This window comes from Semicossyphus pulcher, unplaced genomic scaffold (assembly GCF_022749685.1).
Source record: "Semicossyphus pulcher isolate SPU_LCO1_2020_fin unplaced genomic scaffold, fSemPul1.0.p SCAF_2, whole genome shotgun sequence".
Taxonomy (NCBI): domain Eukaryota; kingdom Metazoa; phylum Chordata; class Actinopteri; order Labriformes; family Labridae; genus Semicossyphus; species Semicossyphus pulcher.
Genome location: NW_027211693.1, coordinates 30,731,154 through 30,749,383, shown reverse-complemented (window position 1 = coordinate 30,749,383; position 18,230 = coordinate 30,731,154). Strand labels below are relative to the sequence as shown.

Here is an 18,230-nt window from a genome sequence, read left to right as displayed (position 1 = left end):
CTGGGGGCAGAGTGCAGAGATCCAAGCTGCCAATGACAGTGGCAGGAGATCTGTGGAAATGTCGCCACATGCTGGTAGGGGTTGCGGGATAGGGCACACTGTTGTGTACGCCAGGTTTGTGCACGATGGTAAAGTCAAAATCTTGAAGTCTGAGCGACCAACGGGCTAGTCAGCCTGAGGGGTTTGGGCGGGACATAAGCCACTTAAGGCTGCTGTGGTCTGTGAAGATGGTCACATGGAGGCCCTCAATATAAGGTCTGAAATGTTCGAGAGCCCGGATCACAGCTAAGCATTCCTTCTCAGGGGTTGAGTATGGGCATTCAGCTTTGTGCAGGGAGTGACTTGCATATGCCACAACAATTTCTCGGCCCTCATTGTCTTTCTGCATCAAGGCAGCTCCAAGGCCAAGGTCACAAGCATAAGCATGAATGAAGAAGGGGCAAGCAAAGTCAGGAAATCTCAAGACAGGTGCTGAAGTGACACATTTTTTCAACATGTCCATGGCGTCTTGACATTTGTAATCCCAGTGGAAAACTGCATCCTTCCTGGTGAGTGCGTGGAGGGGCTCAGCATGGCGTGCATAGTCTTGGACAAAACGACAATAATATTCTGTCAGTCCGACGAACTGTCTCACTTGTTTCATATTGGATGGGGTTTTGAACTCTCTGACAGCTTTGATGTTTGGATCTGGCTTTACACCTGTGGGTGTGATGCGTTAGCAAAGGAAAGTGATCTCGCTTAAGCAGAACTGACACTTCTTGAGCTTCAGAGAGAGACCAGCAGCTTTGAGTCTCTTAAGCACTTCCTCCAGATCAACCATGTTTTGCTCAAAGGTGGGGAAAGCAACAACAATGTCGTCCAAATACATTGCACACGTTTTGTAGATGAGACCAGCAAGGACAGTATTCATGAGTCTCTGACATGTCGCTGGCGCGTTGCAGAGCCCAAAAGGGAGTACTCAAAACTGGAAGAGACCACAGTGTGAGATGAAGGCCGTTTTCGGTTTGGATTCCTCTGCAACCGCCACCTGCCAGAACCCGCGTGCTAAGTCTAGGGTTGTATCGAATTGCCCTCTTGCTAAGAAGTCGAGAGACTCATTAATGCGCGACAATGGGTATGAGTCTTTTTCAGTGACCTGGTTCAAACCTCTAAAGTCCACACAGAACCTAGGGTCAGTATTTGGCCTGTTTACAATCACCACAGGGGCAGCCCATGGACTGGTGGATGGCTCAATGATGCCATCGTGCAACATCTGCTCAACCTGCTCTTCTATGACACGTTTTTTTAGCAGGAGCAGAGCGATAAGGCGGAAGATGGATAGGCCCTGCATTTCCTGTGTTTATTACATGTTCAGTCAGTGAAGTGTGTCTAAGACATCTGTCAATCGTGTCCTCATACTGGGTGAGAAGGCTGAACATGGCCGCTCTCTGTCCATCCTCCAGGCTCGCCTCAGCAACTTTTGCCGCGAGTGAGGATTGTACGGAGTCAAGGGACATGATGGTTTCTTTTTTGAAGAAAGAGTCGACTGCACATTCTTCCTCCTCATCCACCATAGGACAAGGGATTTCATCCATGAATACAGTCCTGGAGGGGATGTGTATGGTTATTGAGGCTCTGGTCATAAAATCCGTTCCCAGGATGAAAGGGGATGACAGATTGTGGATTATGGCAAAGTGTTGGTAGAAGCGCTTGTTCATGAAGCCGATTGACAGCCAAGTGACACCATCAGGGGTGCAGGGAGCGTTGTCAGCAAGGTTCACAGGTGGACCCTCCCACTGATGTGTTCTGTGAGGATAGACACCATTCACTTGGACAAGGTTGCTCATACAGCTGAAAGCGATGCACCTGTGTCAAGAGTGGCATTCACAGATGAAGCATGAAAGTTCACTTTGGTTCTCAGTGGTGTGTTCCATGAAGCCTGAGAATCAGTGTCCTCAACATGGCCTAGAAAACGCTGCTCTTGTGAGGATGTGTCTTCTGGGGTTGTGTCTTTGGGGCGAGGCTCAACTGGTGTCTGGAGGGAGGATTGCCTCTGCGAAACGTCTTCCCCACTCTTAAGTTTCCCGCCTGCCTGGCAAGTGGTGTGGTGTCTGCTGGCACACTGACTGACTCGGCCCTTGGCCCACCTGTGTCTGGGGTCTCAGTCACTGATAGGGGGGGGCAGGTCTCGCTGGTGGTCGGGTGAGGGGTGTCGACATGTGGGGTAATGCGTTGCAGCTTGGGCTGGTGCGAGAAGTGAACCCAGGCCGAGAGCATTTGAACCCGTGGGGCTCATTGTTCTGGTTTCCTCTGAAATGCATAGGAGGAGGCTGGTGTCCACTTGGACCAAGGACTGCATGGAGCTCATGAGCTTGGACTAACAAGTACATCACTGAGGGGATAGGCGTCCCGTACAGTGCAACTCTGTACTTCTCCATAGAGTGTTTGCATATCAGTTCAATTTGTTCCTGCTCTGGAGGAGGGCTCTTTAATTTGTTAAATTCACTGAGCATATGGGCTACAAATGTTGGGAGGGGCTCGTTCAGGGGTTGAACATGGTCAAGAATACCTCTCAGAACATGTTCTTGGTTGTCAGAAAGCAGAAAAACACTTCTAAAGAGCTGGCAGAGTTGTGTCCATGTAACAACATGTGAACTGAGTGCTTTAATCCATTTGCTAGGCTCCCTTGCAAGGAAATGTGGCAGTTCATTCAGTATCTGTACATCGGTCAGGTTCATGGAAGATCTGTAAGTGTTGACAGCCTGTAACCAGTGCTCAGGGTGAGTCAAACTCGTCAGTCTGCACGTCCGGGTGAGATGCCATTATGTATTGATAGTATCAAAAACACACCTTTAAAATAGCACTACAGTGTTGATTAAGAGCAAAAGCCATAGTCAAATAACCTGTAGCGACTGAAACAAACTTTAAAGTCGCTTAGAGGCTGAGGTTGAGCCTGGATGATCTGTGACACGCTAACAAAAGATTTGCTGAGATTCAAAAGTATGTTTGAAAAAGATTTATTAATGAAAAGAATCAAGTCATTATAGAGTGCAAAAACTATACTTAAAGTAATAACAGCGATCAAAAGAAATGCGGTCAACAAAAAATACAGCGACCCAACTCGCCCTCTTCCCCCCCACACAGGTGAAAAGCCGAATTTATTAACTATGATTATCACCGCCCATATCCATTGTGACCCAAATCTCCATAATCCTCACGATAACTAAAAAATAATAAATAACAAAATCCCGAACACAAATGAATAAGAATACCAAAATATACCATCAAAACTTAATATAATAAACATGTATTTATTTCAGAATTAACTCATTTATGGCTCCTACATAACCTTCTAGTCAAATAACACTGGCTCTCACAAACCGCAAATACTGTAGCATGGTGTGTACTTTTCTTAAACTAGCAAAAACAGACAATGTCACCCAAAAATATAGGTTAATAAAACTACTGAAAGGCACAAAAATCACTGCAAAACAACACAAACAGATGCAGATGTATTTTTCTTCTTTTTTTTTGCTCCACACAGTCTTTTACTTACTCAGTCCAGTCACTTTGCAAAAAAAAACCTGAAAACTGTCCGAGATCCACGGCAAAACGAAAACCAAAGTCACTTAATCCAACAGAGAACAGTTCTGTGAATGGTCCTTTAATCCCGACCGTCCGTGGAATTCTTCTAGCGGTCTCTCGTGAAAGTTATTTCCAGTACGAAGGTGATGCAAAGTAAACACACTTAATGCAGTTGACACGCGTGCCTCCAATACTCCAAATGTGCACAGTCAGTTAGCTAGCTCCAGGAGATGTTAGCTTAAAAGATGACACGGCCCGGTCCGGCAAAATAGCAAAACAGCCACTTACGCCGACTTCTACGGCGGAGATATGTAGAACACGGCCCAGTCTTGTCCGTGGTTCGGGTCATGGTGTCGGGCGCCATTTGTAACGTTGTTGGGTGTAGGTAGAGAGAGCTGGCAGCGGGACTAGTTAGACGGTGCTCCGGAATAGCCAGTAGCTTAAAGACTGGACAGACGAGGGAATGGAGATTTCCACAGTTCCACTTTATTTTATAATGCTAAACATCGTCCATACAATGCCAGGTTTCAACAGCGCTATGTTCTATAATCATACATGAGCAGAACATGAACGGCATAACCTGCACCAACTTGTTACTGATGAGAGTTCTCTATTGTGGACGTATGTAGTCACATATCAGGACTGACCACAACTTAACTCTAGAACATCACAGCAAAACAGGAGGGAGACACTCCCCCTGTGGTACTTCTTGGTACAACAGCAACATCACAACTCTGACTGTTTCAGTAAGCATAAGTACCCTAAATGACAATCAATACATCAGCAGCTCCAACCTTCTTGGAGGGCAGTGGAGAGCCTCTGAGCTTCAGAACAACAAGAACTTTCAAGACTCTTAGCCTCTGAGGTTTCTGAGACTGAGCTTCTGAGACTGAGCCAAGAACAATGGAGGTCTTTTGGTTTTACAGACCTAGCATGGGGGAGGGGTTTTCCCGTGAAGGTGCGAAAACCTAGAGGCTGCTGGGAGTTTGAGTTCTTAGTTCAGTTGCCATTTTGAAAAGTCAGTTTAAAGTCCATAAATGAAATATTCTCTTAGACTCTACAGTTGTTACTGCTTCCATGGCAACCGTATACGAGCTGCAACAGACTGAACTTAATTCTGATGACTCTATATGACCTACAAAAGCAAACAGACCATCAGCAACAAGAGGGATTATTTCTACTTGTTTACTTTTAATGCCTGAAACTGCTGGAGGAGGGTAGGTGTCAGACGAAGCGACTGACTTCTTTTAAATCACTTCTTAAAACTCACTTTTCCAGACTTGCTTTTATGTGATGTTCACCTTTTTAAATGCATTTTAAAATGCTTTTTATCCATTCATCTGTTCCTACTCCTACCATCACTTACTGCTTTTATTTTATTTTAATTATTTTATTGATTTATTTACTTATTCTTTACTTTATTTATGTCTTGTCTGTCTTTATGTCATTTTTATTCAGTTAAGTTACCATTTTTGTCTCGTTTTTTTATGTTTTGTCATTTCCTGTTTTATTTTGAAAGTAACCCTGTTTCCTTTCGTTTCAGACTGCTTTACTTCCTGCCCCTGTGTTTCCCGCGTCTGGTGATTGTCTGGCCCCTCCCTAATTGGTTTCACCTGTGATCCCCTTCCTCATGTTTAAATAGTGGCATCTTCCTTTGTCCTGTGCCAGTTCGTACCTGTCTCCATGTCAGTCGTCCTAGCGCTTTCCATGGCTGCTTCCCAAGTCTCTTATTTGATAGCTCCTCGCTCCTCGCTCCTCGCCCGAACCGGAAGTAGTTCCGGAGCCGCCATATTGAGGACCGTCTCAAAGCTCTTATCGCTGCTCGGAGGAGCGAGGAGTGAGGAGAGAGGAGGGAGTTCCGAGGAGCGATAAGCGAGGATACACGAGAGCAGCCTCCACGGAAGTCTTTTACTGGCCGACACGCCCCCTTATTAGATATCAGTTAGTGATTGGACGCTGTAGCAGATCGGACTTATGTGAAACTTCACAACATCACTGGAGTTTCATATCGCAGAGAGGAAGAAGCAGACCTTAAAACAGACTTTACAGGGCGCCTTGAAACCGACTATAAACAACGTCGGTATAATGAGTTGGTATTTGACAACCTGAGATTGTTTAGAATGAAATATTGATCATAACTTGTCGTAAAAAATATATAAAATGCAGTGAATAACTGCAGATTTGATTTGTTTTCTGAGTCAACATCTGAGTAAAAATAAGTTAATTGTCTAAAAATCAAAAGTTGCAAAAACAGATTCATTTCTATTAAATTTAATCTTAAAAAATACCTCTTGTCATGATCAGTTATTTCCCTGCTAACTTTTATTACAGATGAATGAATGAATTCAGAGGGAGCAGGAGAGTCTCTCTGTCAGCAGGGAACACTATGTGTGAGAGTGATCATCAGTGAGGTCGGGTTTGATCAGCGTGACGTGATTTCTATTTATCCTGAAACTTTGAGCCTAATCAATAATGTTCATAGTTCATGAACAGACAGTATTTGGGCTTATTAAATAATGAATTCAGATCAGATTATCAGCGATCAAAAATGTAAATAATGAACAAATAATATAAAGACAAAGTGCTGTAGGAAATGTCCGTCTGGCTCTGCAGCAGGAACACAGACTGCAGCCTGTTCTTCATGTGCAGGTGTTTGTTACACAGGTAACAGGTTACAGAGAGGAAACACTGTTACTGTGTGTTTCATTAGAATTAATACAGAGCACATGTGTACAGACAAACAGCTGTTAAAATAGACTGACAGCTGATCCAGCGGTGATCAGCTGACGCGATCATCACAAACGGACGTCACAGCACGTGACGCTTCATCAGAAAGGACGTCTCATGTCTCTTAAAAAACATTCCCTCGTTTCCTCTCTCCTCTCTTGGTTTCCTCGCGTCTCTCCATGCATCTCTGGTGGGAGGGACTAAGACGCAAGTGAACGACGCAAGTGAAGGAAACATTGATGCAATTTAAGAGACTTGGGAAGTAGCACATGTTCCATGTTCCATGTTCCATGTTCCATGTTCCCTGCTCCTGCTTCTGCTTCATGTTCCAAGTAAAATTTGAGAGTTTAGTTTAGAAAGGATTTTTGTTTCTGCGTTTTTCTTACCTTAGAGAATTTTCTTTGATTCTTTATTTAGTCCAGGTTGTCCTCTTTAAGAGTGATTTCTTTTCTTTATTAGGATTAGGCCCTTTTGTTTCTAGATTAGAGTTTTTCCTGTCCTTAGAGTGATTTTCGTTTCTTTAGCTGATTCAGGGTTTTGTTTTTGTCTTGTGTTCTTCTCAGAGTAGAGAGGTTTTCGGGTTAGTTAAGGTAGGTTAGAAATCAGGGTGAGTTCAGGGTTTTCCTCTTGCCTTTTCTTGTTTATTGAATTGTTTGATTTATTTTGTAAATAATTCTTATTCATTTACTGTGATTCTTTGTCTGTTGTCGTGCTTTTGGGTTCTACTGTCAAGGCAGATCGTTACATCTTCCTCCGATGTGATGTCGTCTTTTTTATAACCTTTTATGGTCTTTCATTGCTTTTAATGTATCTTTTTATTTCTTTTGCTAATTGCTCTAACTGCTTTTGTTTCTGTTCTGTCACTTTGATTCGTTTTACTTGCGTTTATTCTTGCTGACCTTTGATGTTTGACCTGAGTTCTTGCCTTTTGTTGACATTTCTTGAATACTCTGTTTGGCCTCATTGTTGACAGTTCTTTCATCTGTTTTGTATTCTGTTATCTTCCTGAGTTCCTGCCTTTGCTTTGTCTGTCAAAGCACTTTGTAAACATTCTGTTTTTAAATTGCTATATAATATATATATATATATAAATAAAGTTATTACTATTATTAACTGCATGTAGCCTTTGTTTACATTTTAAAGGGCCTAGTTTAAAGTGAGTGATACATGTGACTGTTAAAGAAAGCAGGAGGAGATGTGTTGTTAAAAACCAGCACTGAAGCAAGTACAGGACAAAATCAGCAAAGAGATAAGAGGTACGGCTTTGTCCACAGGGGGCGCCAAAATCAACACAAACCAAAAGTTCCTCACAGCAGCTTTAACATCAGTCTATTCTAACTGTTATTACTCACATTAAACTCAGAGCCGTGTAACAACACAAGTTAAAGAAAGTGTCAGGAACTTTACTTATGTTATTCTTGATGCCGTCCTGTATGTATTCTTCCTCTGCTCACGGCCTGCATGCTGTTAATCATTTCCTCTGCTGACCCTTGGCAGCAGTGACGGACAGTAAATGATCAACTACAAATAAGCTTCTTCCAGCTGATGGTCTGCTTTTATTTTATAGGTCATATACAGACATCAGTCTTAAACTGAGTCAGTTTCATAACCACATAAAAACTCCTCACGGTAGTTTAGGTATGGTAATGTCGGTCAGTCCATCCAACACTTTGGTTCAGACCAGGAAGTCTTTTCTGTTTAATTTGCTTTAACATGTCCCAACTGTGATTCCTAATGATTTATGTGCCCATCTTTAATCAGTCAGATCACATTGTCAGTAGAATCAACTCTTTGTTTGAGAGCAAGAAAAACTACAGGACCGATTACTTTCTAAGTGGATGTACATGGTCCCCAGAGTCTGAATTCTGCTGATGAAACGTCTTCTTGTACACATGACATAACTAAACAATAAAACTACATTTCCCAAACACACTCCTGTCTTCTGTTTATTTGACTGACACCATGGCCTCTCCTGTAAAACTAATGACACCACACACACACCAACATGATCACTGCCTTTATTACACGTCATCACTGTGACTTGAATTATTCCAGAGTTGTTGTGATTTCTTCACACAGCAAACAATCAGTTTTATAAATTCATCACACACAAGCTGTCTACATGCTGTTTAAAAAGCCCCCAAAGCAAACTGTTCATAATGACATGTTCAAATGTCATTTTTTACACTCGGAGCAGAAGAAATAAAAACTCCATTCACCTTCATTGATTTGAGAAGACGACAGATTTGTGAAAACCTCGGCACATGAAACAAAGTATCTGAGAACCTGATTACAAAAGAGAGAGAGAGAAAATACACGTCTGTCATCTGAACTGAGCCAAGTTTCATCTGTTTATCATGTAAGCTGTAAAAATGTGACTTTATGTAAAGATAAGAACAACATGTGAGCAGTTCATCACCTGACTCCATCATCATCATCGTCTCTGCCTTTACTGTCCCACTGTTACAGAGACCTTCACTGGTGAGATCTTCAGAGGACGTGGATCTTCAGTATAAATGAATGGAAACAGCTTGTCAGAGAAAGTGTGTGTGAAGGTGTGTATGTGTGTGTTAGTGTCAGGATCAGAGAATGACAGCTTTCCTCTGTCCCAGTCCAGATGCACTCTGATCCTCTGAGGCCGTCCTCTCACTGACAGATCAATGGGTTCACCTGACGGGGTGAATGCTGTGTATTCAGCATCATAACACACTATTCTCCATAATCCAGAGTCAATGTCTCTCTTCCTGTCTGCAGACTCCTCACACACAGCCACTTCCCAAAACGTGTTCGGTCCAACCTCGACGTCCCAGCTGTGAGTCCCTGAGTTGAAGCCCTCAGAGCCCAGGACAGAGCAGTAATAACGAATCCTCTCTGGATTATCAGGAAGCTGCTGTCTCTCTCCTCGTCTCACACTGGTCAGATCTTCAGACAGGATGAGGTATGAACCAGCAGTGTTTGGGTCCAGAATCACAGGAGTGTAGGAGACCATGTCCTTCATCTTGTTCCAGATGCTGAAGCTCAGGTTGCCCAGGTGTTTGGCCACATCTATCAGAGCTCCTGAGGGCAGCTGTGGATCCTCCAGCAGGGGGCGCTGCTGGACTCTTTGCACTGCAGCCTTGTTGTTGAGCAGGAATGAGACGTCTGCAGCTCTCAGCTCCTCCTCTGTGGCTCTGACTGTGTCTGAAAGAGCTGCTATCTCTCTGCTCACAGCCTCCATCTCCTCCTTCATCCTCTGACTCTTCTGCTCCTCTTCCTCCCTCAGTGCAGAGATTCTGGCCTCCTCTTCCTCCTCTAGAAACTGGTGAAGCTTCTTAAACTGCTCCTTTATCTGCCTCTCTGTGTTTGCAGCCTGGGCCTTGATGTGTTTTCCTGTTTCATCACAGTCTTGTTTGACTTTTTTAAAGCGCTCCAGTTTCTTCTTTAAGGGCTTCAGGGATTTCTGGAGTTGTTCCCTGAGATCTTGAGCAGCTTCATCGATGGGTCTGAATGTGTGGTTGGAGTGTTTTTTAGAGTCTCTGCAGACGAGACACGCTGGCTGCTGATGATCCAGACAGAAGAGTCTGAGTTTCTCAGAGTGCAGACTGCAGAGAGCCTCAGAGTCTGATGAAGCTCTCTGATCTCCCTGCAGTAAGAAGGCCTCACACAGGTTCTTTAATGCCAAGTTACAAGGTGGATTCCTCTTTGAAGGTCTCTTACACATGGGACACTGCTGGGTCTGTTTCTCCGTCCACCAGCTCTGCAGACAGGCTTTACAGAAGCTGTGGCTACATGACAGGACGACAGGATGTTTGAAGATGTCATGGCAGACAGAACAGCACAGATACTCCTCTAAACAAGAAGCCATTTTCCTCTGAGTGAAGCTAAACTCACGACAGGCAGACAGCTCACACAGGTCAGACTGCTGAGGCTCCACTCCCTCCTGCACAGAGTTTCTGTAACTTACTTCACTTTGACTCGTGTGTTTTCTAAAGCTCCGTACAGTGTGCAGTCAGTATCTGGTTGAAGTGGCAGTATTCCAGTATTCCCAGTATTCCCTCCTGAAGCTGTCCTCTCTCTGTGGAAGTCGTCTCTTTTATTTCTCACAGTGAAAGTTATCTTCTGTCTGCGTGTGTGTGTGTGTGTGTGCGCCTGTTTCCTGGTGTGTCTGTTGAGTCATAAACAGGGAGGAGCTTTGTCGGCCTGTTTCTGGTTTTAAAGTCCAACTGGAGCAGAGACGATAAAGTTGGAGCCTTAAAGACAGAGTGTTAGTACTGGGTGTTACAGCAGCTCTGTTTTCTACCTTTGTTTACATGGAGGAATGTTGGTTCTTCAACACAGACATGAAATTATCCAAAGCTCAAGTTTTACAGAGTTTAACTCATTTACTGACAGTTACATAATTTCCGCTTTCTCTCTCTCTCTATTTTATAAAGTAAATCATGTGTTTGAGATTGTTTTTCGTAGTGGGCTCGATAGGGAATGATTGTTGAGTTTGACGACAGGGAGTAACATTAACATAGCCAGGATATTTACAGTGATGCTAAAGTGGGGATGGGAGATCAGTAAGACGAAGGTCAGGCATCATTTTGTGCCCATCTCTGTAGGCCTGAGTGGGGGGATGCCGAACCCGGCAAGAATACCACCGCGCTGCTGTCTTCCCTGTGCTCAGGCTGAGCTCAGTTGGTCTCGGGGGGCTGTATTGGTACCGTCTTGGTCATGACCCCCCCTGCGGGTCAGATGATGCCGAACTTCCGAAGCCCTATGCAGACCCCGACATCGGGGAGAGTCATGTAAAAGTAGTGCTAGCTGCACGGCTAACAGAAGCTACAGCTAGCAGCGGTTATTTTAGCAAAGCTACCTATCGATCAGGAGCCATTTCTCAACAAAAGCTGTGATTACTTTGCTCACATGATAAAATTGTGCATTTGCACAGCTGTCAGTGGTACAAAGCCAACAAAGACGCTCCGCCCCAGCTGCGTCTAACGTTACAAAGTCTGATACTTAATACATTTACCGCCTCGTCTCCCTCTCTCTTCCATCAATAATAAACCTGTTGTCGGCCACCTGGAACGTGCAGTGTGAAATCAATGACAAAAGCATCCACACACTCAAATCTATAATTTGCAAGCTTTCGGTTGGAGACCTTCTTCAAGGCCTGAACAGGTAACACGTTTCACATTCACACAAAACATGAAATACAACTGCAGGCTGTGAAATTATTTGTGAACATTATTTTACAAGCTCAACATATTTTTGACCTTTATTTGACAGTGCAATCACCCGGAGGAGGTGTCGCGTCCATTGACTGTACAGTCTGTGGTTGTGTCTCATTGATCAGCTGCTGATCAATGCGGCCACAAAGATGAGAAAGAAGTGAGATGTCTCACTCGTACCTACTTTTATCATCAGCTTGGAAAAAAAAATATTGAGCTAAATTTTTTTTAACTACTTTTAACGTCTTGTGGATGCAGTCTGATGGATGAGCATATATCAATGATTGTATATATAGATGGACAACACGTCTCCATCTGCTCCCATTGTACGGAATTGATGCTAAAAATAGCCCCTGTGATAGGCGCTGCCATCTTGCGATGGTGACGTCATTTGGAGCCAGAGTCTGCACAGTAGAGATCGGCAAGTGAAGCAGCCATATATAGCCACTTCCAAACACACACTTAACTTGCCCAAAACACAGCAAGGATCGCACATGCCGGCGTGTTTAACAGCAGAACAGCTTCTTGTGTTGGTCTGAGGTTAATGTTCACAGGTATGGAAACTTCAATGACTGTAGTGATTGTTTTAGTTACGACTCCTCTCGCTGTTCCTCCTCTGCTCTACTAATCTGGAACAGATCGGCTGCAGGAGCTGTATTTGTCAACACAGCTGTCAATCATCATTTTGACAGCATCAAATAACTAATTAAAAGTAAACTTGTCAGAAAAATGAACACTTGGACATAAATCAGCATGATAATAACTAACTATAATGACAGAAACCATGTTTGAGAAAAATTTATTTGACACTTATTTTGATTTTATGGTTTGACTCATGTCCCATCTGTTAACATGGAGGAGGCAGGCTTTATGAGCTATACTGCAGCCAGTCAGCAGGGGGCGATAGAGAGGGTTTGGCTTCACTTTTAGGGAGCTGTCATGTCTTCCATCTTTTTATACCGTCTATGGCATATACTGTATATATTTGATTTCCCCAGTCTACATGAATGTGATATCAGAAAATATAACAATCCTGTCACACACACACACACACACACACTGTCCAGGTCCTTCTGCTCTGTAATACAGACTCACTCTCCTCCGTGACCTGTGACATTTTGAGCAGCACTACGAGCTCTTTAACACGTGACTGCCCTTTAAATCTAAAAACATTCCCTCAGTCCCTCTCATAACGCTTCCTAATTCCTGCCCTGTGGGCGACATCCCATAAAGGAGAGTTGTTCACATTCACACTTCCTGATCGCAGCGCTCTGCACCTTCACAGCGCCGATCACTCATTCTTAAAATAAGTGCTTTGTCCCTTTAGAGCTCTCTAATAGTCGCCATCAGTGACAGAATAAGTCAAACAAATGCTGCTGGTAATGATGAGCTATACGTTCAGCCTGTCTGGACCTTACACTGAATATTCACACTGGAAACAATACAAACACACACTGACCTCTGTGACCTCACACGCACATATACACACACTCACACACACAAGGGGAAACTTATTAGGTTATTATCTTTCCGCACCATAAAATAGGAATAACTTAAAGCGCCGCCGCAATTAATAACCAAACTATAAATCTGAATATTCCCCATGAATATTATTCTATATTACTCACACACACACGGCGATCAGCGGGGTGTACGGGAGCAGGGAGAATGATAAAGCCATCAGAGAGCGTTCTGGATGAAGTGAGCCAAACGTGAATGTGTGTATCAGAGCGTGTGAGTGTGCGTGCGTGTGTGTGTGTGTGTGTCCCATCACAGTGTGTTCTGCATGGTAGCTTTATGCATCAACACACTGATGCATTCTGCGGCTCCGTGTTGAGGGGCCGTTCCCAGTCATATGTGCTGGATGCACTGGTTAAATCAATGCTCCACCCAGTACGAGCGCCGCTGTCTGCTGTGACCTTGCCTCCTGTTCAAGAAAAACACAAACACACACACTGATGTGACTCATTTAATAATATAATATTGAACTACATGTTTGGACCGCTCTCCTGGTTCATCAGGATCAAGAATCGTTCATGCCTGACTCCTTAAATGTACCGACGATGTTGTATCCATTCTCATTAGACATTTAATCCGTTGACGACGGTCTGAGGAGGCCACCAATTTGCAGAAAACCTTCCTGTTAATTTGAATCAGCGGTCAGGAAGTATAAAGGGAGCCACTTTCCAATAATTCACCCTTCATAAAGTGAGTTCGAGTTGTAACTATTCGCTCTATTACTAGTAAATACATGATTCTCTAATGCTTTATAACCCTTATTCTAATAATTACCTGCATCCTCCAGACAGTTGTTTCCACTTACTGATCAGCTGTTTAGCCAGTAGCCACTAAAACAAGTGTAAATGTTGTTATGTCAAATCAAAGGGAAGTGTCTTAACCTCAAACTCTGAAAGTTTCTGATAAAAAATGCTTTATTAACGTTTGAGTCCACTCACCTTACCAAATGTTAAAACAAGAAACAGTGTTTAAAACAGACAAAACCTCAAAACAGACCTCACCACGTGTGGGAAAGGAGGAAAACCAAATAAAATCGGTACCACAAAACAGACCTCTCCACGTTTTAGTAAGAAAGAAAACAGACTTTAAAGTTGTAATCTTGAAGATCTCAGTTTCGTTCTCTTTGGCGCCACCTTATGTGGATTAACGGTAATTGCAGGAGCGAACTTCGCAGATATCCAGACAGTGTCGCATGTGTGACGTCCACGGTTGGCTCGGGTTGTAACTCTTGATTTTCCTGGCTGACGGTCGCTTTCCTTTTTAGACTGTTTGCTTCATCTGAGCGTCGAGTTTGTTTCTTTTTCTTTGGATTTTCACTTATTTTTGAAGTTGTATCTGTAGTCATCCATCTTTTCTTTGTTTGTTCAGCCATAGTAGATTACAGCCGCTTAGCTCCGCCTACCCTCTCTGGCAGACCAACCACTGCTGGCTGATGGAAAACGCGCCACTGACTGGGCGCCGCTTGTGATTTGTTCCGCAGATGTCGCCTCGGACACCCAGTCTGTAATAATACTATATACTGCAAATGCAAAGGCTTTCATCAGTGGGCCATAGGCTCAGTCACCATTGTGTTACCTCATTCGACGATAGATAGAGACTTAACAGACATTTATTTAAATTAAAATCTTCCAGATTACTACTTTAAGACGGACGTTTTACAGTGTTGAAAAGAAAAATCATACTTTCAAACAGTAGCTATTAGAAGGGTTTATACAACTTAGCCCCGTGTTAGAAAGGAAGTCAACCTGCGTTCAAACAAACACTTAAAAGAGCCTCCAAACAGCCGCTAAAAAGAAGCTAATCTAAAGGATAAGCTGTTCATGTTCAGATGAATCATTACATTTTAACAAATTAAATTGAGCTTAATCAAGTTTCTGAAAAATAACCATCAGTCACAGACAGATATTGATATAAAATACAGAGAGTTGGAGGTTTGAGGGGTTCAGTTGGTTGAGTTTTATCTCTGCAGCTTCCACACCACAAACACGTCTCTGGTTATTTGGCTCAACTGTTAAATGACTATTTTTACAACCTCATATAAACCTGCTCATCCTCACCTCTCCACCTCTAACCTTTACCCGATGTTAGATTCAGATGTGTCAAGCATGCTATCATTCTCTCTCATTATCTCCCTCTCACACACACAATGCTGACAAAGTGGGGTCAGGACCACTGATTACACACCGCGTTTATATGTTTTTCTTTGTCCCCTTGTTCTCTCTCTTCCGTCTCTCTCCGTCTTTATGTCTTTGTTCCCTCCTCTGCTCCCTCTGATCTACGTCCTACAGCTCAATCTTTTAGCTGCTACGCCAGCATGCTCCTCCAGCCTGGCTCCAATTCCCCCCGAACAGATACCATCAGAGGAGAGGAGGACGCTCGCTCTCCTGACGGCTCTCTCGCTCTCTCTCACGCACACACACACACACACACACACACACATGCACATCATAGCCACTCAGCAGGTTGACAGATGTGTTAGGACAATAAAACAGTTTGTAATAGAGGTAATATGATTTAAAATACTATCTATTAGCCCGGATAGGCCTGTCAGGTGTGTGTATGTGTGTGTGTGGGAGATAAAACAATGAAGATGGCAGAGAGAATATAGGGCCGCACATCTAAATCACACTACACACACACACACACACACACACACACACACACGGTACAATTCATCCCATTAGACAACACAGATCTCGCCCTCGAACCCATCCTGTGAATACAGATACACACACACAGACACACACAGTTTATACAGTGCCAATAAGATCCATATGTCACATGAACACTCCCGATAAGACAGAATATAGTGAGCAGTGAGAGGCCTGTAATACATATCTCATAATAATAATAATAACGTTACAAAAGGAATACACACTGCTCAAACATACTGATGTACTTTAGACAAACACACACCTGTATATGTAAGCAGGTCTTTAGCGCTGCGGAATGATACATGCACGAGCGCTGATCTCAGGTACTTTTTAAGGAGGAGTAAAGGATTAAAAATACAACAACAAGAACATAAATAAAACAAATGTTCATCTAACAGAGTAGTGTGTTCTTTTTCTTTGAAAGCATTGACGTCCCGCCCCTTCCTCTACCCAAAACACACCTTAACCTTGTGGCCTTACCGTGTTGGAGCCCTCAGGTGGGCTCAGTCTGCAGCAGAACAGCTTCTTGTGTCGGTCTGAAGCAGATATTCACGCTTATGCAAAGTTCAATGACTGTAGTGTTAGTGTTAGTAAATTTGTTAATTAATTGATTGATTAATTTATTATCTAATGTATTCATTTGTTTTGCACAGAATGACTTTGGAACTCAAAAAACATGCAAATTCTGATTCTAAAACTTCACACCACTTCACACTCAAACTTCAACTCAGCTGCTGTAAACTTATTCCAGTCTGGAGCTTGTGTTTTGACCCACACCATCCCAGCCGCAGCGTCACCAGAGTCACAAACTATTCAGTAGTCATAGACGACGTGTTAGCTAACTGGAATCCTGAGCAGCTAACGTTAGTGGTTGGTCTTACCTGTCAATATTTCTTCAGATTAGATGTTGAGTCCTTGGATAATGGCAACCATAGACTGATGATGGCAACCAGAGACTGTTGCTGGCAACCATAGACTGATGATGGCAACCGTAGACTTTTGATGGCAACTTTGAGGAGTGTTGTTGTGAGACTTGAGTGTCGTGAAGTGTCGTAACGTGCAGGTGCATGGTGTTATCAGAGACGGTCAGACGGTTTAGAAATGAGACACCAGATGTCATAGAGCATCTTTGGTATTATGTCGTCTTCATTTTGAAATGTGTTTTAAAATTGTAACCTGGTAGTAATCCCCATTTTAACAAATGTATCTGTGATCTAATTACCTCTTTATATCTGTAACTGTAACAGAATGCAGTTGCCTTTTTTTGTATCCTAATTACGTGACTCCGTTACTCCCCAAGCCTGAAGAAGGGCTGTTAAAGGACTCTTGCTTGTTTATAACTAATAAAATGAGAGAAAACATGAACAAATTGTGATAATTACAATAATTCAAGAAGCATGGATTTTCCGTATTTTCCTTTTATATTCAAGCGTGTGTAAAATCTGTGGTTAAAACTGTCCAACCGATGAAGAAATAACTGAGAATTTTTGGCCAGTTTTGCTCTGCCCCAAACATTCACACTCTGAGCACAGATAAGACAGAAAATGGAGCGAGTCTGAGGGAGCCAACGGGTGAGTAAAAGGGGAAAATAGAGAGCCATAAGCATCAGCCGCTCAGATAGCCTTTAGATGGAGTAAAAACCTCTGGGCGAGCCGAGCAGATAGAAGACATATCAACATGGACAGAGAAAATAAAGGAGCTGTGGAAAAACAGAGCAGTGTTTGCACAATCCAATTGAGCTGACACTTTTTCAGCCACATACCATTTTCTGTTGTTTACGGCTTTATGAGTGGCTGACCCCGCTGTGTCTGTGTTTTCGTGTGTGTGCATAAGGCTGAGCGGCTGACCCGCGTGTGTTTGCGTGCGTGCGTGTGATTGAGGCTGATAGATGTTGACAGCTGCGGAGAATCACTTTCCTGTTGGTAAAACACCATATTGACCCTGCAGCCCCTCCGCAGGCAGAGGTGAGCGCTGCTGAAGCCCCGCAGGCAGAGTGGGGATGACATCCAGCTGAGGGCTGCGCTTGAACCCACAGCATCACACTGACCCGCAGAGCACCTGTACACACCGACGCACACCTCTCATCCAAACACCGCACACCCACCACAGCCAGACAATATATGAGGCCAATATGGAAGACTAAACACAGAGTGAAACAGAACCTCCATGTTAATTCTTCTGCTCGCTCCAGCTCCTGCCCAAATAAATGATAAACACGACATGGTAGCTTAGTTTGTTAACAGCAATCAGTCTGATAGTCTGACGGATCGATAAAATCTTACTGAATCGTCTCAACTGTACAAAAAGATGGCCGACATGAAGGCTCCCTAAAGGTGAAGCCTAACCCTCTCTATCGCCCCCTGCTGACTGGCTGCAGTATAGCTCATAAAGCCCGCCTCCTCCATGTTAAGAGATGGGACATCAAAATATAAAATCAAAACAAATTTTTCTCAAACATGGTTTCTGAGGAGCGGCACCAGGTGTAGATTCATCCTGAGATGCTGAAGGCTCTGGACATTGTCAGGCTTTCCTGGATGACACGCCTCTTCAGTGTCACGTGGAGGTCGGAGACGGT

The 18,230-nt window shown here is 43.5% G+C and overlaps 1 protein-coding gene across 1 annotated transcript; it reads right to left on the bottom strand.

Annotated features, from left to right (window-relative positions):
- Positions 1 to 8,390: 8,390 nt before the first annotated feature.
- LOC138598353 (E3 ubiquitin-protein ligase TRIM39-like) lies at positions 8,391 to 10,135 on the bottom strand. The gene has a single exon (XM_069670133.1). The coding sequence runs from the start codon at positions 10,133 to 10,135 to the stop codon at positions 8,741 to 8,743; it is 1,395 nt and encodes a 464-aa protein (XP_069526234.1). The 3' UTR covers positions 8,391 to 8,740.
- Positions 10,136 to 18,230: the final 8,095 nt, after the last annotated feature.